This window comes from Budorcas taxicolor, chromosome 21 (genome assembly GCF_023091745.1).
Source record: "Budorcas taxicolor isolate Tak-1 chromosome 21, Takin1.1, whole genome shotgun sequence".
NCBI lineage: Eukaryota > Metazoa > Chordata > Mammalia > Artiodactyla > Bovidae > Budorcas > Budorcas taxicolor.
The window spans coordinates 23,930,888-23,945,538 of NC_068930.1; the positions used below are offsets into that span (position 1 = coordinate 23,930,888).

The window sequence follows — 14,651 nt, forward strand, 5'->3', positions numbered from 1 at the left end:
TTATCTTTATCCAATGACCCTTTGATCTCTGGTAACATTTTTTGCTCAGAAATCTATCTTGTCAGATATTAATGTAGCCACCTCAGCTTTCTTTTGATTAGTTTATAAGATACATTTTTTATATACTTTAAAAATTTTTATATTTAAGATAAGTTTCTTTTTGATAGCATATCACTAGGTCTTGCCTTTTTAATCCAATCTATCAAACTCTACCTTTTAATTGGGGTGTTTAGGCCATTTAGGCCATTATATTTAATGTGATTTTGATGTATTTATGTCTAAATCTACCGCTTTGCTGTTTAGTTTCTATTTGTTCCACCTGTTTTTCTTTCTTTTTCTTCTTTTTTCACCTTCTTTTGAAATGAGTGTTTCTAATGATCCTGTTGTATCTCCTTTGTTGGCTTATTATCTGTGCTTTTTCCTTATTGTAGGATATGAACATTTCTTTTAGAGGAGATGTTAAGTTGAGTCTTCCAGTTCAAATAATGAAAATCAAACCACCCAAACCAATTACAGGTACGTATAACTCCATGAATACTGTCTTTCCTTTTGCCATTGATTTCTTAGTTTTTTTTCTTTCTCTGTCTTTCTCCACATTTTTCATTTATTAGCAGCAATATCTGATTTACAAGTCATAGGCTCTGGGACCTAAAGATTAAAAATATAAATGTTACAAGGATATAATTAACTAAAAGAATTGGGACATCAGGAAAGAGACACCTTTCCCGAGTGCTGGTGGGGTTCACTCATTCGTACATTCCTGTGTTACTTCATTCACCAGTATTTGCTGAGGGCCAATAATGCACCAGGCACAAAGATGAGTAAGACACATCTCCCGTGCCCTAGAAGCTGCTGGTGAACAAAGGGAGACTAGGAGGAAACCATCATAGGAGGAGTCGATGAAGTGCAGCCGTAGGGAACATCTAGGACCATAAAAACATAGAGGAAGGAGTAGCTAACTCTGCCTGGGGAATAGGCACAGGCTGTTTCAGAAGAAGGAACATTTGAGAAGGTTTTAAGAATTAAGTGGGAGTTGGCTAAGAGGACCAGAGGGGAAGTCCACACTTTAGACAGAGGACATACAGTCTATCCTCTCAATATTCACACATGACCTTGGAGATATACCTACAAGGATGTTTACTGCAGTCCTATTTACAGAGGCATAAGACTAGTGAGGTAAATCTGGTACACTCAGAGTACTTTGCAGCCATTAAAAGCAAAAAGACAAATGCAAAAGGCCAAGAACAGACAATTCACTTTCACAGAACATGGTGATATGATTTCTCCATCAAGATTTATTACAAAGTCACAGTAATTAAAACAAGGTAGAAAAAGAGGTGAGTGACAGATAGATGGAAACATATATATAAAATATACAGAGAGAGTCTGGATATGGACCATTCATAAGTCTTATGTGTTCTATATTATAAAACATAGAAATAGTTGATAGAATAGAGTAGATTTAAAGATTAGATGAAAAACACAGGATCAAGAGGGCAGGACAGAGTTAGGCCGAAATGGGCCCTTGATATCTGATGAAGGTGGTGGTACAGAGCAGTGAATGGTCATTTCAGTAAGTGGTGCTGGTTGTCCATATGGCCCCTGCCTCACATGATATACAAAATTAAATTCCAGATGAATCATGAAAGTTAATATGAAAGATAAAGCAATAAAACTTTTAGAAAATAATATAAGGCAATATCTTTATGACCTCTGGGTAGGGAAAGACTTTTTAGACCAAAGACAAAAAGTACTTTAGATAAAAGAAAAGTTGATAAGTCTGACTATATTAAAATTAAGGACTTCTAATCATCCAAGTACATCATTAACAGCATGAATGAGCAAATTATGTATTGGGAGAAGGCATTTTCAAAACACATAAGACTTATGAATGGTCCATATCCAGACTCTATTAAGAATTCCTACAGATCGTTAGGAAAAAGACAGGTAATTTGGTATAAAATAGGTAAGAGATTATTCAAATGGCCAATAAACATATGAAAAGATGTTGAGCATAGTTAGTTATCAGGGAAAGGCAAATTAAAACCGTAATGAGAGAAGAAAAAAACCATAATGAGATACCACTTAACACGTACCAGGATGGCTAAAATTAAAAGATATAGATTATAAACAGATCTGCACACACACTGCAGGGTGTTTTTCTAACAAAAGGAGTAAGGAATAATTCTGCTAATAAAAAACAATGATGATATTGTTTAAAAATAAATAAATAAAAGATATTGATCATACCAAGTTGGTGAGGATGTGAAACAATCAAACTTCCCATACATAGATAGCAATGAAAATCAGTACAACCACCTTGGAACACAATTTAGTGTTAGTGTTAAAGAAAAGTTACATCCTCTGACCCAGCATTTACACTGGGTAACCAACCATATCAGTTTGTCTGGGACTAAGGGATTTCCCTGGACATGGGGCTTTTGGTGCTAAAACTAGGAAACTCCTGCACAAACCAGAATGAGTTAGTCACCCTGCTTCTAGATGTATACCTGATTGGCTTGAAAGTAAAGGTATTTCAGGAAGAATGTACAGGAATAATAGTAATGGCATGATTTCCAATAACCACAAACCATGAAACAACTGAAAATCCATCAACAAAAGAACATGTAAATAAACCTTAATATATGTATATATTTTCCACCCAATGGAATACTATACAGCAATGAAAAGGAACAAGCCACAAATATACACAACAAAATGGATAAATCTCACAATATTAAGCAAAAGAGGGCACATATAGAATCGAAACTGTGTAATTCCACTGTGTACAGCTCAAAAATCAGGCAAAACAAAGCTGTAGTGTTTAGATGCATATTTAGGTAGCATAAAAGTAACATAAATGTCATGAAGTAACATAAATGTCATGAAGCAATTACCTAAAAGCCAAGAGAATTGTTGCTGCTTTTCTCAGGGGGTTATGACTGGAGCAGGGCCCTTGGGAAGCTTTTAGTAGGGAGATGTGATAATGTGTTTCTTGACCTCAGGAGAGACAGATGTTTTCTTTAGCATAATTTATTAAGATGTATTTAAAGGAAAAGATACATTTTTATGCTTCTTTCTGAATGTGTTATGGTTCACAACAAGGAAAGGGTTTAATAAATGCAAATAAGCAACAAACAGTGAAGAAGATCTATAGTACTAAAATAAAGAGATCTCCTAAGATATTTCATTAAATCAAAATGCAAAACAAACCAAAAAAAACAAAATGCAAGAGGTGTAGGATATGACAGCAATTCTCAAACTTTAGCTGGATCAGACTCACTTGGAGGATTTATAAAAACCCAAATTGCTGGGCCCTACACACAGCGTTTCTGTTTCATTTCTAACCCTGCTGATCTGGGACCACATTTCAAGAACTGCTAGTTAATACATGATATCATTTGTCTTAAAAAATACATACAAAATGTACATGTAATACATATAATGATATATATTACACTATATACATTATATAATGTACTAATATGCTGCCATCTGGGGCTTCTCTGAGGGCTCAGATGGTAAAGAGTCTAACTGCAGTGCAGGAGACCTGGGTTTGATTCCCTAGGTCAGGAAGATTCCCTGGAGAAAGAAATGGAAACCCACTCCGGTATTCTTGCCTGGAGAATCCCATGGACAGAAGAGTTTGGTGGGCTACAATCCAGGAGGTCGCAAAAGAGTCGGACACAACTGAGCGACTAACACACACATGCTGCCATCTAGAAGGGGTCTGTTTCTAGAAAGTTGTACAAGAACAGAGAACAGTGGTTGCCTCTGGAGAACGGGACTTGGGGCCCTGTGGGACCTCCTGGGCACCTCTTCTGAAAATTAGGGTTCATGCCCAGAAAATAGATCGCCTAGGTTTACTGTGGGTCTGCATGCCCAGTCGCTCAGTCTTGTCTGACTCTTTGCAACCCCATGGACTATAGCAACACCAGGCTCCTCTGTCCAGGAGATTTCCCAGGAAAGAATACTGGAGTGGGTTGTCATTTCCTCCTCCAGGGGATATTCCCAACCCAGGGATCGAACCTGTGGTTCCTGCATTGGCAGGTGGATTCTTTACCACTTGAGCCACCTGGGAAGTCCTCACTGTGGGTTTAGGAGCAGATGAGAAAGAAGGAAATGAAAGGTTATTGGGAAGGAGAATGATAAAAATGATTGGCAGAGAAAGGAGAATTTTTAAAGGAAGGCAGCTGGATCAGTGTAAGCAGAGGAGGAGGCTGGGATTGTGTATTGAGGGCCCTCAGCCACGGCTGAATAGTGCGAGTGACTGGAAGGTTTGGGGCCTTGCCTGGCTGGAGAGACAGCAATGGTGATCTAAGGTCTCTAGTGACATTGTGAAATTTCCCTGGCCTCTGGACATTCTGTAGTCTGGAAACAGGAAACAACAGCAGGATGGAGATGGAGGAGTGGGAGGAGGGGGAGCAGCTGCCCTTCACCTGTGCTCCGTGAGCCAGTGGAGTAGGAGGGAGGCCGGGGAGAAGGCTGAACACCTGGGCAGAGGAAGCACAGATTTCTGAGGAAGAGAGATTCTGCAGGAAACCAGGAAGCACAGAGGAGGAGGGAGAAACAGGAAGGAGGACGTCAGATGGTTTAACCAATGCTGGGATATTTTCAACCTAGGTACCACATTTAAGAGCCCCCTGGAAGCCTTTGCAAAGATAGCGGGCTGCCGCGGGCTGGGCTCTGGGCAGAATCACTACATCAAGGCGAGCCAGTGGGAGAAGCGGGAGGCAATCTTAAAAGCCACCTACAAGAAGTACCTGGATGGGGAATGGGAGCCTGAACCTGTCAGGTGAGCCTGGAGGTGGGGGGGTGTGGGGGTGAGACCAGAACGACCCATCCCTGGCAGCTTCTCCTCCGTGGGCACATGCAGAAATCAACCCAAGGGCCTGAATTAATTCAGTCTCAAAGCTCTTGATGGTTTGGGGGACTTCTCTGAGAGCTTCAGCAAAATCTTGAAAAGCTGGATGGAGGTTGTTTAAATATAATTAGAACAAAGGATGACAACATAGATTTTTTAAATATAAATTTATTTATTTTAATTGGAGGCTAATTACTTTACAATATTGTACTGGTTTTGCCATACATCGACATGAATCCGCCACGGATGTACACATGTTCCCCATCCTGAACCCCCCTCCCACTTCCCTCCCCATCCCATCCCTCTGGGTCATCCCAGTGCACCAGCCCTGAGCATTCTGTATCATGCATCGAACCTGGACTGGTGATTCGTTTCACATTTGATATTATACATGTTTCAATGCCATTCTGCCAAATCATCCCACCCTTGCCCTCATCCACAGAGTCCAAAAGACTGTTCTATACATCTGTGTCTCTTTTGCTGTCTCACATACAGGGTTATCGTTACCATCTTTCTAAATTCCATATATATGCATTAGTATACTGTATTGGTGTTTTTCTTTCTGGCTTACTTCACTCTGTATAATAGGCTCCAGTTTCATCCACCTCATTAGAACTGATTTGAAAGAAGGAATAGGCATCTATGCAGATGAAAAGTAGTTTTAGATTTCTTTTTGGGGGATGGGGTGGGGGGCCATGCAGTACTGCTTACAGGATCTCAGTTCCCTGACCAGGGGTTGAACCCAGATCATGGCAGTCAAAGCACCAAATCCTAACCACTAGACCACCCGGGAACTCCCTATTTTATAATTTTTTTGTATGATAGCATCTCCTTTAAAAAAAAAATTTTTTTTCCTGATTATCTAGACAACACAGATGATCCTAGAGAGAAAAAGAAAATTGACCACTAATAACATTTTCCTCCACTTCCATCCAGTCTTTCTAAATGTAATACATTAATGTGTAATTGTTAAAACACGCTACTTTCTAATCTCAGTGAGCAGCTAGGCCTCAGTGATTGTAAAACTTGACCCTGAGTCCTTGAAGTATCTGGTCGAGCAGGTTCAGCAGGCAGCTTTCCTCACAACTATTGTAGGTCCCAGAAATGTTCTTGCTTCACTTGGGGAGTGAAACCTCTCATCTTGCCGTCACATGGACCTGAATTTTCTCACTTCGCACAAAGTCCCAGGGCTAGCTAGGCCCTAACAGAAACTAAAAAAAAAAAAAAAAAGTACCAACTTAGTATACCCGGGATAGGAGCATTTACACACTTCACCCAAGTCTGATCATGAAGGGGTCCTCCCCCAGGACAGGAATGGCTCTGCCCATACTGGGTGCTCTTCCTGGCCTGGGCGTAACTCCCACCACTCTGCCTGTCCAACCCTCGCCAAACTCCAAGGGTCCACACCCACCAGGACCAGCGCATAGAATATGATTTGCTTCATGGCCCTGAACGCCCTGGAAGGTCCTTCTGAACTACTCACTTCTGGTCTTAATACCAAGACGCTGCCAGCACTTCTCTTTGCCAAGGAGTCCGCCACTGCTCTGACCAGTGTCTCTTTCTTTCCCAGTATGGCTACGTTCTACTTCCTCCTTCCCAGTCGCGTAATCCCAATGCCCGCGGGAGTCAAGAGATCCCCAGGTAAAGGAAGAGGAAGCAGCTGGTCATCCCGGGGGAATGCCCAGCAAGCCCTCCTAGAGAAGCTCTGCTCAGCACACCCTGCCTGCTGGGAGGGACTGAGGTGGAAAGTGGGTTGCCAGCTGCAGCTTAATGGTTTCTAGTTACACCTGTGACCCGAGCCCAGATTCCTTGATGATGGACGCTGGCACCGTCTTCAGGGTGTGAGCTGCCACAGAGGACGGTGTGCACACATCCTGCCAGGCTGCTTCTAGATTTCTGTTGTTGTTCAGTCTTTTAAGTCATGTCCCCCTCTCTGCAACCCTATGAACTGCAGCACGCCAGGCTTCCCTGTCCTTCACCATCTCCCGGAGTTTGCTCAAACTCACGTCCATTAAGTCAATGATGCCATCCAAACATCTCATCCTCTGTCACCCCCTTTCCCTGCCCTCAATCTTTCCCAGCATCAGGATCTTTTCCAATGATCGGTTCTTCGCATCAGGTGGCCAAAGTATTGGAGCTTAAGCTTTCGCATCAGTCCTTCCAATGAATATTCAGGGTTGATTTCCTTTAGGATGGACTGGTTTGATCTCCTTGCAGTCCAAGGGACTCTCATGAGTCTTCTCCAGCATCAGTTCTTTGGCACTCAGCCTTTTTTATGGTCCAACTCTCTGGATATGAATTCCTTTCTGTAGAAGATGTTAGTTAAAACACTGATAGCCTAGTGGACAGGAATTTATCTAGAAGATGTGAAAGCAGCTGAGGGGTAGTAGTGACCATCCTCCCTGCATAGGAAGATGAGTTGGCCCCAGGAGCAGCCCTCCTGGGGGTGCCCAGCCCCTCAGCTGGTAGCTCACCCCTCAGTTGGGTGCTGCCCATTGGCACAAACCATTTCAAACTGACCTCCTCCTCAGCAAACCCCTCCACCCAAATCAAAGTCCACCCAGACTCCTTCCGTGACGCCCCTTTCCTCTCTTCTTTCCCAGGGCTAGCCTGTGCCCTTGGTGTACACTGGACCGATCATCACAACTTCTTCTTCTATTCACTTAACCGGACGCTGAAGGATAAAGTTGGTACTTTACTGCTGGGATGGGAGTCGCCTAAGCTCGGGGCTCTCAGATCGTGTCCTTCTTCAGCTTAGCCAAGAGCACGTGACTGACAGTCCCGTGGCTTTTAGGGGACCAGAGCTGAGCAGACAGAGTGGGTGGCTTGCTAGCTGTGGTGTAACCCCAAGGCTGTGTCTCTGATCTGTCATGTTTCTTAAAGATGATGTCCATGGGGACAGAGCCCCGTCTGGCTTACAGGGCTCCTTAGGCAGTGAAGGTAAAAAACGGGGGCGGGGGGGGGGGGGGGGCTTGGTTCCAGCATGTGTCTGCAATCAGTGTGGTTTCAGGCCAGTCACTTGATGCCCCAATCCCCTGTTTTCTCCTCCAAAGCAGAAAACCACTCAGTTACACCATCCTTACGTACTGCACGCATTAGTCGTGAATAGCAAAATCCAGTTTCTCTACGTGAAGGTTCTTTTGAAGTTGAAAGGCACTTAAGAAATATGAGTGGTGGTGGTTTGTTTTTGACAAACTCAGGGAGGCAGTTCCACGAGCAAATTCACTTTGTGTGAATTCCTTGAGCTAACACTACGCTGTCCTTCAGAGTTATACTCAGAAGTAATGTTTAAAAACTCACAAAGGAAGACTTTCTTTCCTTCCATCCCTCTCCCAGGAAACCTGGCTTCTAATCTCCACTGCTGTACTGACTGGCTCTTGTGACTTTGGGCAAGTCACTTGTTTCTCTGCCTTATTCTGCTCATCTGTAAAATGTGGGTTCTAATAGGACCCACCTCATAGGATCCCTGTGAGAATTAAATGAAATAAAGCCCGTAAAGTGTCCGCTCCGGTGCTTAGCACCTAGTAAGTACTCATTCAGTGTTCCTGCTCATGCTCAGTCACTCAGTCCTGTGGGACTTTTTTGCAATCCCATGGACTGTAGCCCTCCAGGCTCCTCTGTCCATGGGATTCTGCAGGAGAATACGGAGGTGGATTGCCATTTCCTTCTCCAGGGAATCTTTCCAGTGCTGAGATCAAACCCATGTCTCCCGCTTGGCAGGCGGATTCCTTACCACTGACCCACCGGGGAAGCCCCGATCCCTGTTAACTGTAGTATAATAATCATATAACTTGTTATATTATCCTGAGGAAGGAGACAGCATGGCACAGACAGGAGAGAGATGGTGAGTCCAGACAGGCAGACCAGTCTGGGTCTCAAGTCGTCCGGGTGGCGGTGATGGGTGGGGACAGGGGTCCGGGGGCGGCCTGGTGAGTGGCGTCCTCCCCTCTAGACCCCGAGGGCGTGTGGCCGTGCGCCGCGCCCATCGTGGTGTCTCAGCTCAGTCCCTGCTCCTCCTACCTGGTGCTGGCCTGCGAGGACGGCGTGCTTTCGCTCTGGGACCTGGCGCAAGGTAAGCCCCGCCCCGCCGCGCCCCGCGCTCCTCCGCTGCGCCTCCGTTACACACCCTGACCTGCCCGGGTTAACACTTCCTCCCTTCTGCGCCGGTGCTGACTGGTCCCCGTCCTTGGGTTTGGTTCCCCCACATATTTAGAAGGGGTCCTCCTGAAGGGGGCTCCCTTCTCCCCGTGGGCGTTGGCTAGGAATCCCTTTCTGTAGGCAATGTTAGTTAAAACACGGACAGCCTAGTGGACAGGCTGCCTTCACTCTGAAGGATGCTCGCTGCCTGGGTTTTGTTCGGTTTTTCTTCTGGTTCTGCTGGGTCTTTACTGCAGCACACAGGCTTCTCTAGGTGCCCCGCGGGCTGTGGGATCTTAGCTCCCTAACCGGGGATCAAACCCCACATCCCCTGCCCTGGAAGGTAGGTTCTTAGCCACTGGACCACCAGGGAAGCCCCTCAGTGCTTGGTTTTGCCTCCTGTCCCTCACACACTCGCTGGTCACAGACCTCGGGCGCATGGCTGCCTCCCTCTGCCCCTTGCCTGACCTGCTCGTGCCCTCCCTTCCTCCAGGACTCACTCTTGGAGTTGTGGCTCTTCCTGAAAATTGCTTCTGCCAAAGCATCCACTTCCTGAAATACTTCCTAGTCCACAAAGGACAGAATGTGTATCCCGAGGGCTCAGTGAAATGCCACATGAAATGCGTGGTGCTGTGTACAGACGCGTCTCTCCATCTGGTGACAGCTTCGGCGATCCAGAACTCCACCATCAGTCTGCTGGTGGAGAGGTGGGTGGTTGGGGGAAGGGCGAGGTACATGATCTGCCAGACATAGTGCCCTATTTAATAGTAAAAAACTGAAACAACCTCTCAGACTAGAGTTCACTTTCCCTCTGGTCATCACTGTCTCAGTGAGCTTCTCAGAATCACTAAAGTCTTTTATTGGGTCGGCCGAAAAGTTCATTTGGGTTTATTTTCTGTAACATTTTATGGAAAAACGCAAATGAACTTTTTGGCCAACCCTATACATGTGGATATATATATATATGAGTTCTATGTATATAAATTGTGTGTTGGCACACATGACATCTTTCCTATCCCACGTGACCAAGAAAAGGGTCATTTTTGCCAAAATATTGTTTGTAATCAGTTTCTACAAAGGCCTCCCTCTTTTAAATTGTGAAATATTTTATGCATGCAAATAACCTGTATAGTAATCGTGAGGGTGTGTATTTAGCATACATATGGGGCGGGGGTGGGAATGCCACTGTCCCCATCACCAAGCTTGAGAAATAGATCATCTCCAGTTCAGTTAAGGCTCTCTGTGTGCCTCTCCTAGATCACATCCTTCTCTCCTCCACCTCAAAAGTGGTTGTTGTTGCTCAGTCGCTAAATCGTGTCTAACTCTCTGCAACCCCATGGACTGTAGCATGCCAGGCTTCTCTGTCCTTCACCATCTCTCAGAGTTTGCTCAAAGTCATGTCCATTGAGTCAATGATGCCATCCAACCATCTCATCCTCTGTCATCCCCTTCTCCTCCTGCCCTCAATCTTTCCCAGCATCAGGGTCTTTAATGAGTCGGCTCTTCACATTAGGTGGCCAAAGTATTGGAGCTTCAGCCTCAGCATCAGTCCTTCCAATGAATATTCAGGGCTGATTTTAATTATCTATTGCTGCATGTAACAAACCACTCCACAATTTAGTGACTTAAGGAAACAGTCACCATTTAGCCTCTGATGCTGTAGGTCAGCAGTTGGGGCAGGGCTCAGTTGGACAATACCTGCTCTGGGCTTGCTTTGACTCTCACAGATGGGCAAGGGGCCGACTAGCGGGGCTTACTCACATACAGGCGGCTGGCAGCTGGTGGCCAAGGCACTCCTCCTTGCAGCCTCTCCTGCAGGCTGTCTCAGGCTCCTCAGTAAACCTCAGGGCTCCCAGCTGCCATTGAGGCTCACTGAGGCTTTCCAAGCCTTGTGCACTGCTTGTGTTACACTGGACACAGCATGTCATCTGGCCGTGCCCACATTTAAGCAGTGGAAAAGCAGACTCCACATTTTCCCCCTTGATTTATTTATTTTTAATTGAAGGATAATTACAGTATTGTGTTGGTTTCTGCCATACGTCAACGTGGATCAGCCATAGGTATACATATGTCCCCTCCCTCGTGAGCCTCCCTCCCACCTCCCATTCCATCCCACCTCTCTAGGTTGTCACAGAGCCTCGGTTTGAGTTCCCTGAGTCATACAGCAAACTCCCAGTGGCTATCTATTTTATATACCCTAGTGTATACGTATCCGTGCAGACCTCTCCATTCATCCCACCCTCTCCTTCCCCACCCTGTGTCACAAGTCTGTTCTCTTTGTCTGTGTCTCCATTGCTGCACTGTAAATAGGTTCATCAGACCATCTTTTTAATTCCATATATATGCATTAATGTACAATATTTGTTTTTCTCTTTCGGACTTACTTCACTCTGTGTGATAGACTCCACCTTTTTTTAAATGGGAGTTACTGCCAAATATTATGTCTAATTTTTTTTCAATCTACCACACTGTTTTCCTAAATTCATCATTTCTTTGTTTTCCTTCAAGAATTAACCACATTCATATGAGTGTATCTCCAAGCCATATACAGTCTAGCTGCGCATATTTTAGGGAACTTGCTAATGGGATCATATTCTGTGTGTTCTCCAATTTGTTTTCCATTGCCATTTATTCTGTGACTTGCTTTGCAGTATTGTTCAGGAGAATGGTGCACGTTGTGTGCAGCGCCAGCTCTTTTATTTTCATTGCTATATAGTATCCCATCATATAATGTAACACAGTTACTTAAGCACTCTCCTACCAATGGATATTTAGATGGTACCTCCTGATGCTTCTAGAGAAGAACTTGTCTGTATTGGATATAGGTATATGCCTAGCAGAGGATGGCAAAACTTGAAAGCTCCCCGAGTCTGGATGTCTGTGTGTCTGTTTGCTACAGGCCGGTGAAGTACCTGGATGAAGCCATCTGTGCTGTGGCCCCGGTCCAAGCCTTACCTGGCATGGTAGGTTCCTCAGGCCCCTCATTCTTCTTTAGTGAATGTGTTCATTATTCCTTCCCAAAAATCTCTGCTGAAGGCCTGTTGTGTGCTGGGCACTAGAGCAGCTTTGGGCACAGAGTGGGAGGAGAAAGCCCCTGCCCTCGTGGAGCTCCCAGTTCAGTGGGGAAGACAGGTGAGCCCCGGCAGGTGGCTTCTTTACCGCTGCTGCCGCAGCTCCACAGGAGCAGACACCCGCTTTCCTGCCCGCCCCCCCGCCCCCCGCCCCGAACGGCTCCAGCTGGGTCCAGAGGCTGGGTGCCCAAGGTGAATAAATTCCCTATTTGTTTTTTATTCCTAGCTGCCTCTCTTATTTCACACTGGGATGAGTGGCAGACTGGAGAAGTCCCCACTCACCCTCTCTGCTCCCCAGGTGCTGACCTTTTCCAGAGACGGCTCTGTGCTCCTCATGGACGTGGCCAAGTCGCAGATCGTCTGCACCTTTGCTCTCCCCAGATCCTACTCCCTGGCGGCCCCCTGGAACCCAGTGTTTGTCGTGTCTTCACACCACCCGTGTTTCCTGCTCCGAGGTACGGAGCGGGCCCGTGAGGGCTGCCGCCCAGACCTGCGGCCTGCTGACCACCTCCAGCTCTCTCAGTCCTCGCATAAAGCTAGGGTGACCCCGTCCAGTCTCCTCCCCACTCCTCATCCCGGCCCCCCCCAGGCCAGGACACCGCCACTCAGTCCTCACTGGCGCTTAGATAAAATGCTGGGCAAGTCTCCCATCTGGACTCCTGCTGCTCCAGATCAAGTGAGGCCCTCTTAGCCCAACCCCAGTGATCCAGGCTTTGTAAGCAGAGAGCAGCCCCCTCGCACCCACCCTGACCGCAAGGTGCACGGAAAAGGTAATCACTATAACAGAACACCATGTTCCTGTTTCATCCCAGGAGACCATCCAGATGAAATTGGATCTGCCAGCAAAGCTGAAGACATCCCAAATTCTATTTTCTATTTTAATTTCGAGGACTACCCACTCCTAGAAAACTTGTCAAGAAACTGCACCATTCCTCAAGCTAGCATATTGGACCACCCGACATTTGCCCAGGCACTGCCCCTGGAGGAGAGATGCGAGAAATTCTTCCAAAAGAGGTAAAGTTCTGGGTCTCTGCACCGGGGGTGGTCTCTGGACCATGGAATAAGTGGTTTGCTTGATCATAAGATCCTTTATGGCATTTAAACCCCACTCAGGTTGGAAGAAAAGGAGTAATGAATTCAGGCCGGTAGAAAAGAAAGGCTTCAAGCTGGTGTTTTCTTCCTGTCAAGGCTGTGTTTTTCTTGTTGCCTTTTCAATTCTTTTTTTTTTTTTAAGTAGATTTGGATTATCAGACATGGTCATCTAAGACAGGGGTTGGCAAACGACAGCCAGATTTGGCCCACTGCCTGTTTTTGTGACTAGAATTTCACTGGAAAACACCATGCCCACTGCTTTATGTCTCATCTGCTTATGTAAGAGTTATAGAGGAGCTGAGCAGCTGCAGCAGAGACGCTATGACCCACAAAGCCTAAATCACTTCCTAGCTGGCCTTGTTGAGAAGATGTTTGCCAGCCCCTTGTCTGAGCTCCCTTTCCTTTCTCCATCATCCATAGAAACAATTACGTGATACGCCTCTCCTCTTTCCCCGTCTGTAACCCCCAGCTCCAAGGGGACTCTGCTGGTGTTCCTTCCTGCTATAAAAGCATCACTAATGGTACGCAGTCCATTCTGAGAAAGCAGGGGTCTCTCTTTTTTTAAAAATTTCATTTATTTACTTATTTATTTCTGGCTGCGCTGAGTCTTCCTTGCTGCACATGGGACTTTCTCTAGTTGCGGTGTGAGGGCTTCTCATTGCCGTGGCTTCTCTCGTGGTGGAGCACGGGCTCTAAGCACACGGGCTTCGGTAGTTGCAGTCCCGGGCTCTAGAGTGAGTGCTCAGTAGTTGAAGCCCGTGGGCTTAGTTGCTCTGAGGCATGTGGAATCTCCCCTGACCAAGGATCAAATCTGTGTCCCCTGCATTGGCAGGCAGATTCTTAACCACTGGATCACTGGACAAGTCCAGCTGGGGTCTCTTCTAATCCATCCACAACATTATATTGGATAATGAAGGATGTGTGATGTTTTTTCTTTGTATTTTTCCTATTTGCAACTTTTCTACCCAACATATGGATGTTTTTGGAAAATTTCAAACAATGGCTTAAAAAAAAAAGTCGAGAGAATGAGGTTGGGTCATGGCTGTAGTGGGGCCATTTTCCTGGATTGAGGGAGCTTCCTGGTGCTCTTGCTTGATAAGGCTCAGAGAAGTTGTTTAATGAGCATGTTCCCCTTTCTGTTCTCTCTGTCTAACCCCCTCCTTTCACTGGCCCAGGAAGAGTGAGCCTTCCCACTTCACCCAAAATCCAACTGACTGCCCTCCCCGTGGGAAGGGACCAGAGGCCAGTGGCTCCAGCTCCGGGCAGCTCACCTCCTGCCTGGCAGCCGAGGACCTGAGCGACTCATGATGCCTTAGCCCCTGACCATTTCCTCCCTCAGTCAGGGCGCAGGTGGACATTACCACTCAGACATCTGCTTAACTAACTCTGCTTAGCCTGAGAAGTTTGCTCCTCATGTAGCGCTACTACCCTAACAGAGTAATTACCCGCTGAAAAAATGTTACTCATTATTTCTCAGTTTTATGTTG

At 46.0% G+C, this 14,651-nt stretch overlaps 1 protein-coding gene across 1 annotated transcript in view; it reads left to right on the forward strand.

Moving 5' to 3' along the window:
* The window catches only part of WDR93 (WD repeat domain 93), a 39,230-nt gene that overhangs the window by 17,873 nt on the left and 6,706 nt on the right, over nt 1-14,651 (forward strand). The window contains exons 7-15 of the mRNA XM_052660004.1: nt 432-516; nt 4,624-4,795; nt 6,435-6,505; nt 7,468-7,554; nt 8,817-8,936; nt 9,495-9,708; nt 11,901-11,964; nt 12,371-12,527; nt 12,885-13,086. Coding sequence (XP_052515964.1) covers nt 432-516; nt 4,624-4,795; nt 6,435-6,505; nt 7,468-7,554; nt 8,817-8,936; nt 9,495-9,708; nt 11,901-11,964; nt 12,371-12,527; nt 12,885-13,086 — 1,172 coding nt within the window. The remainder of the gene's footprint in view (nt 1-431; nt 517-4,623; nt 4,796-6,434; nt 6,506-7,467; nt 7,555-8,816; nt 8,937-9,494; nt 9,709-11,900; nt 11,965-12,370; nt 12,528-12,884; nt 13,087-14,651) is intronic.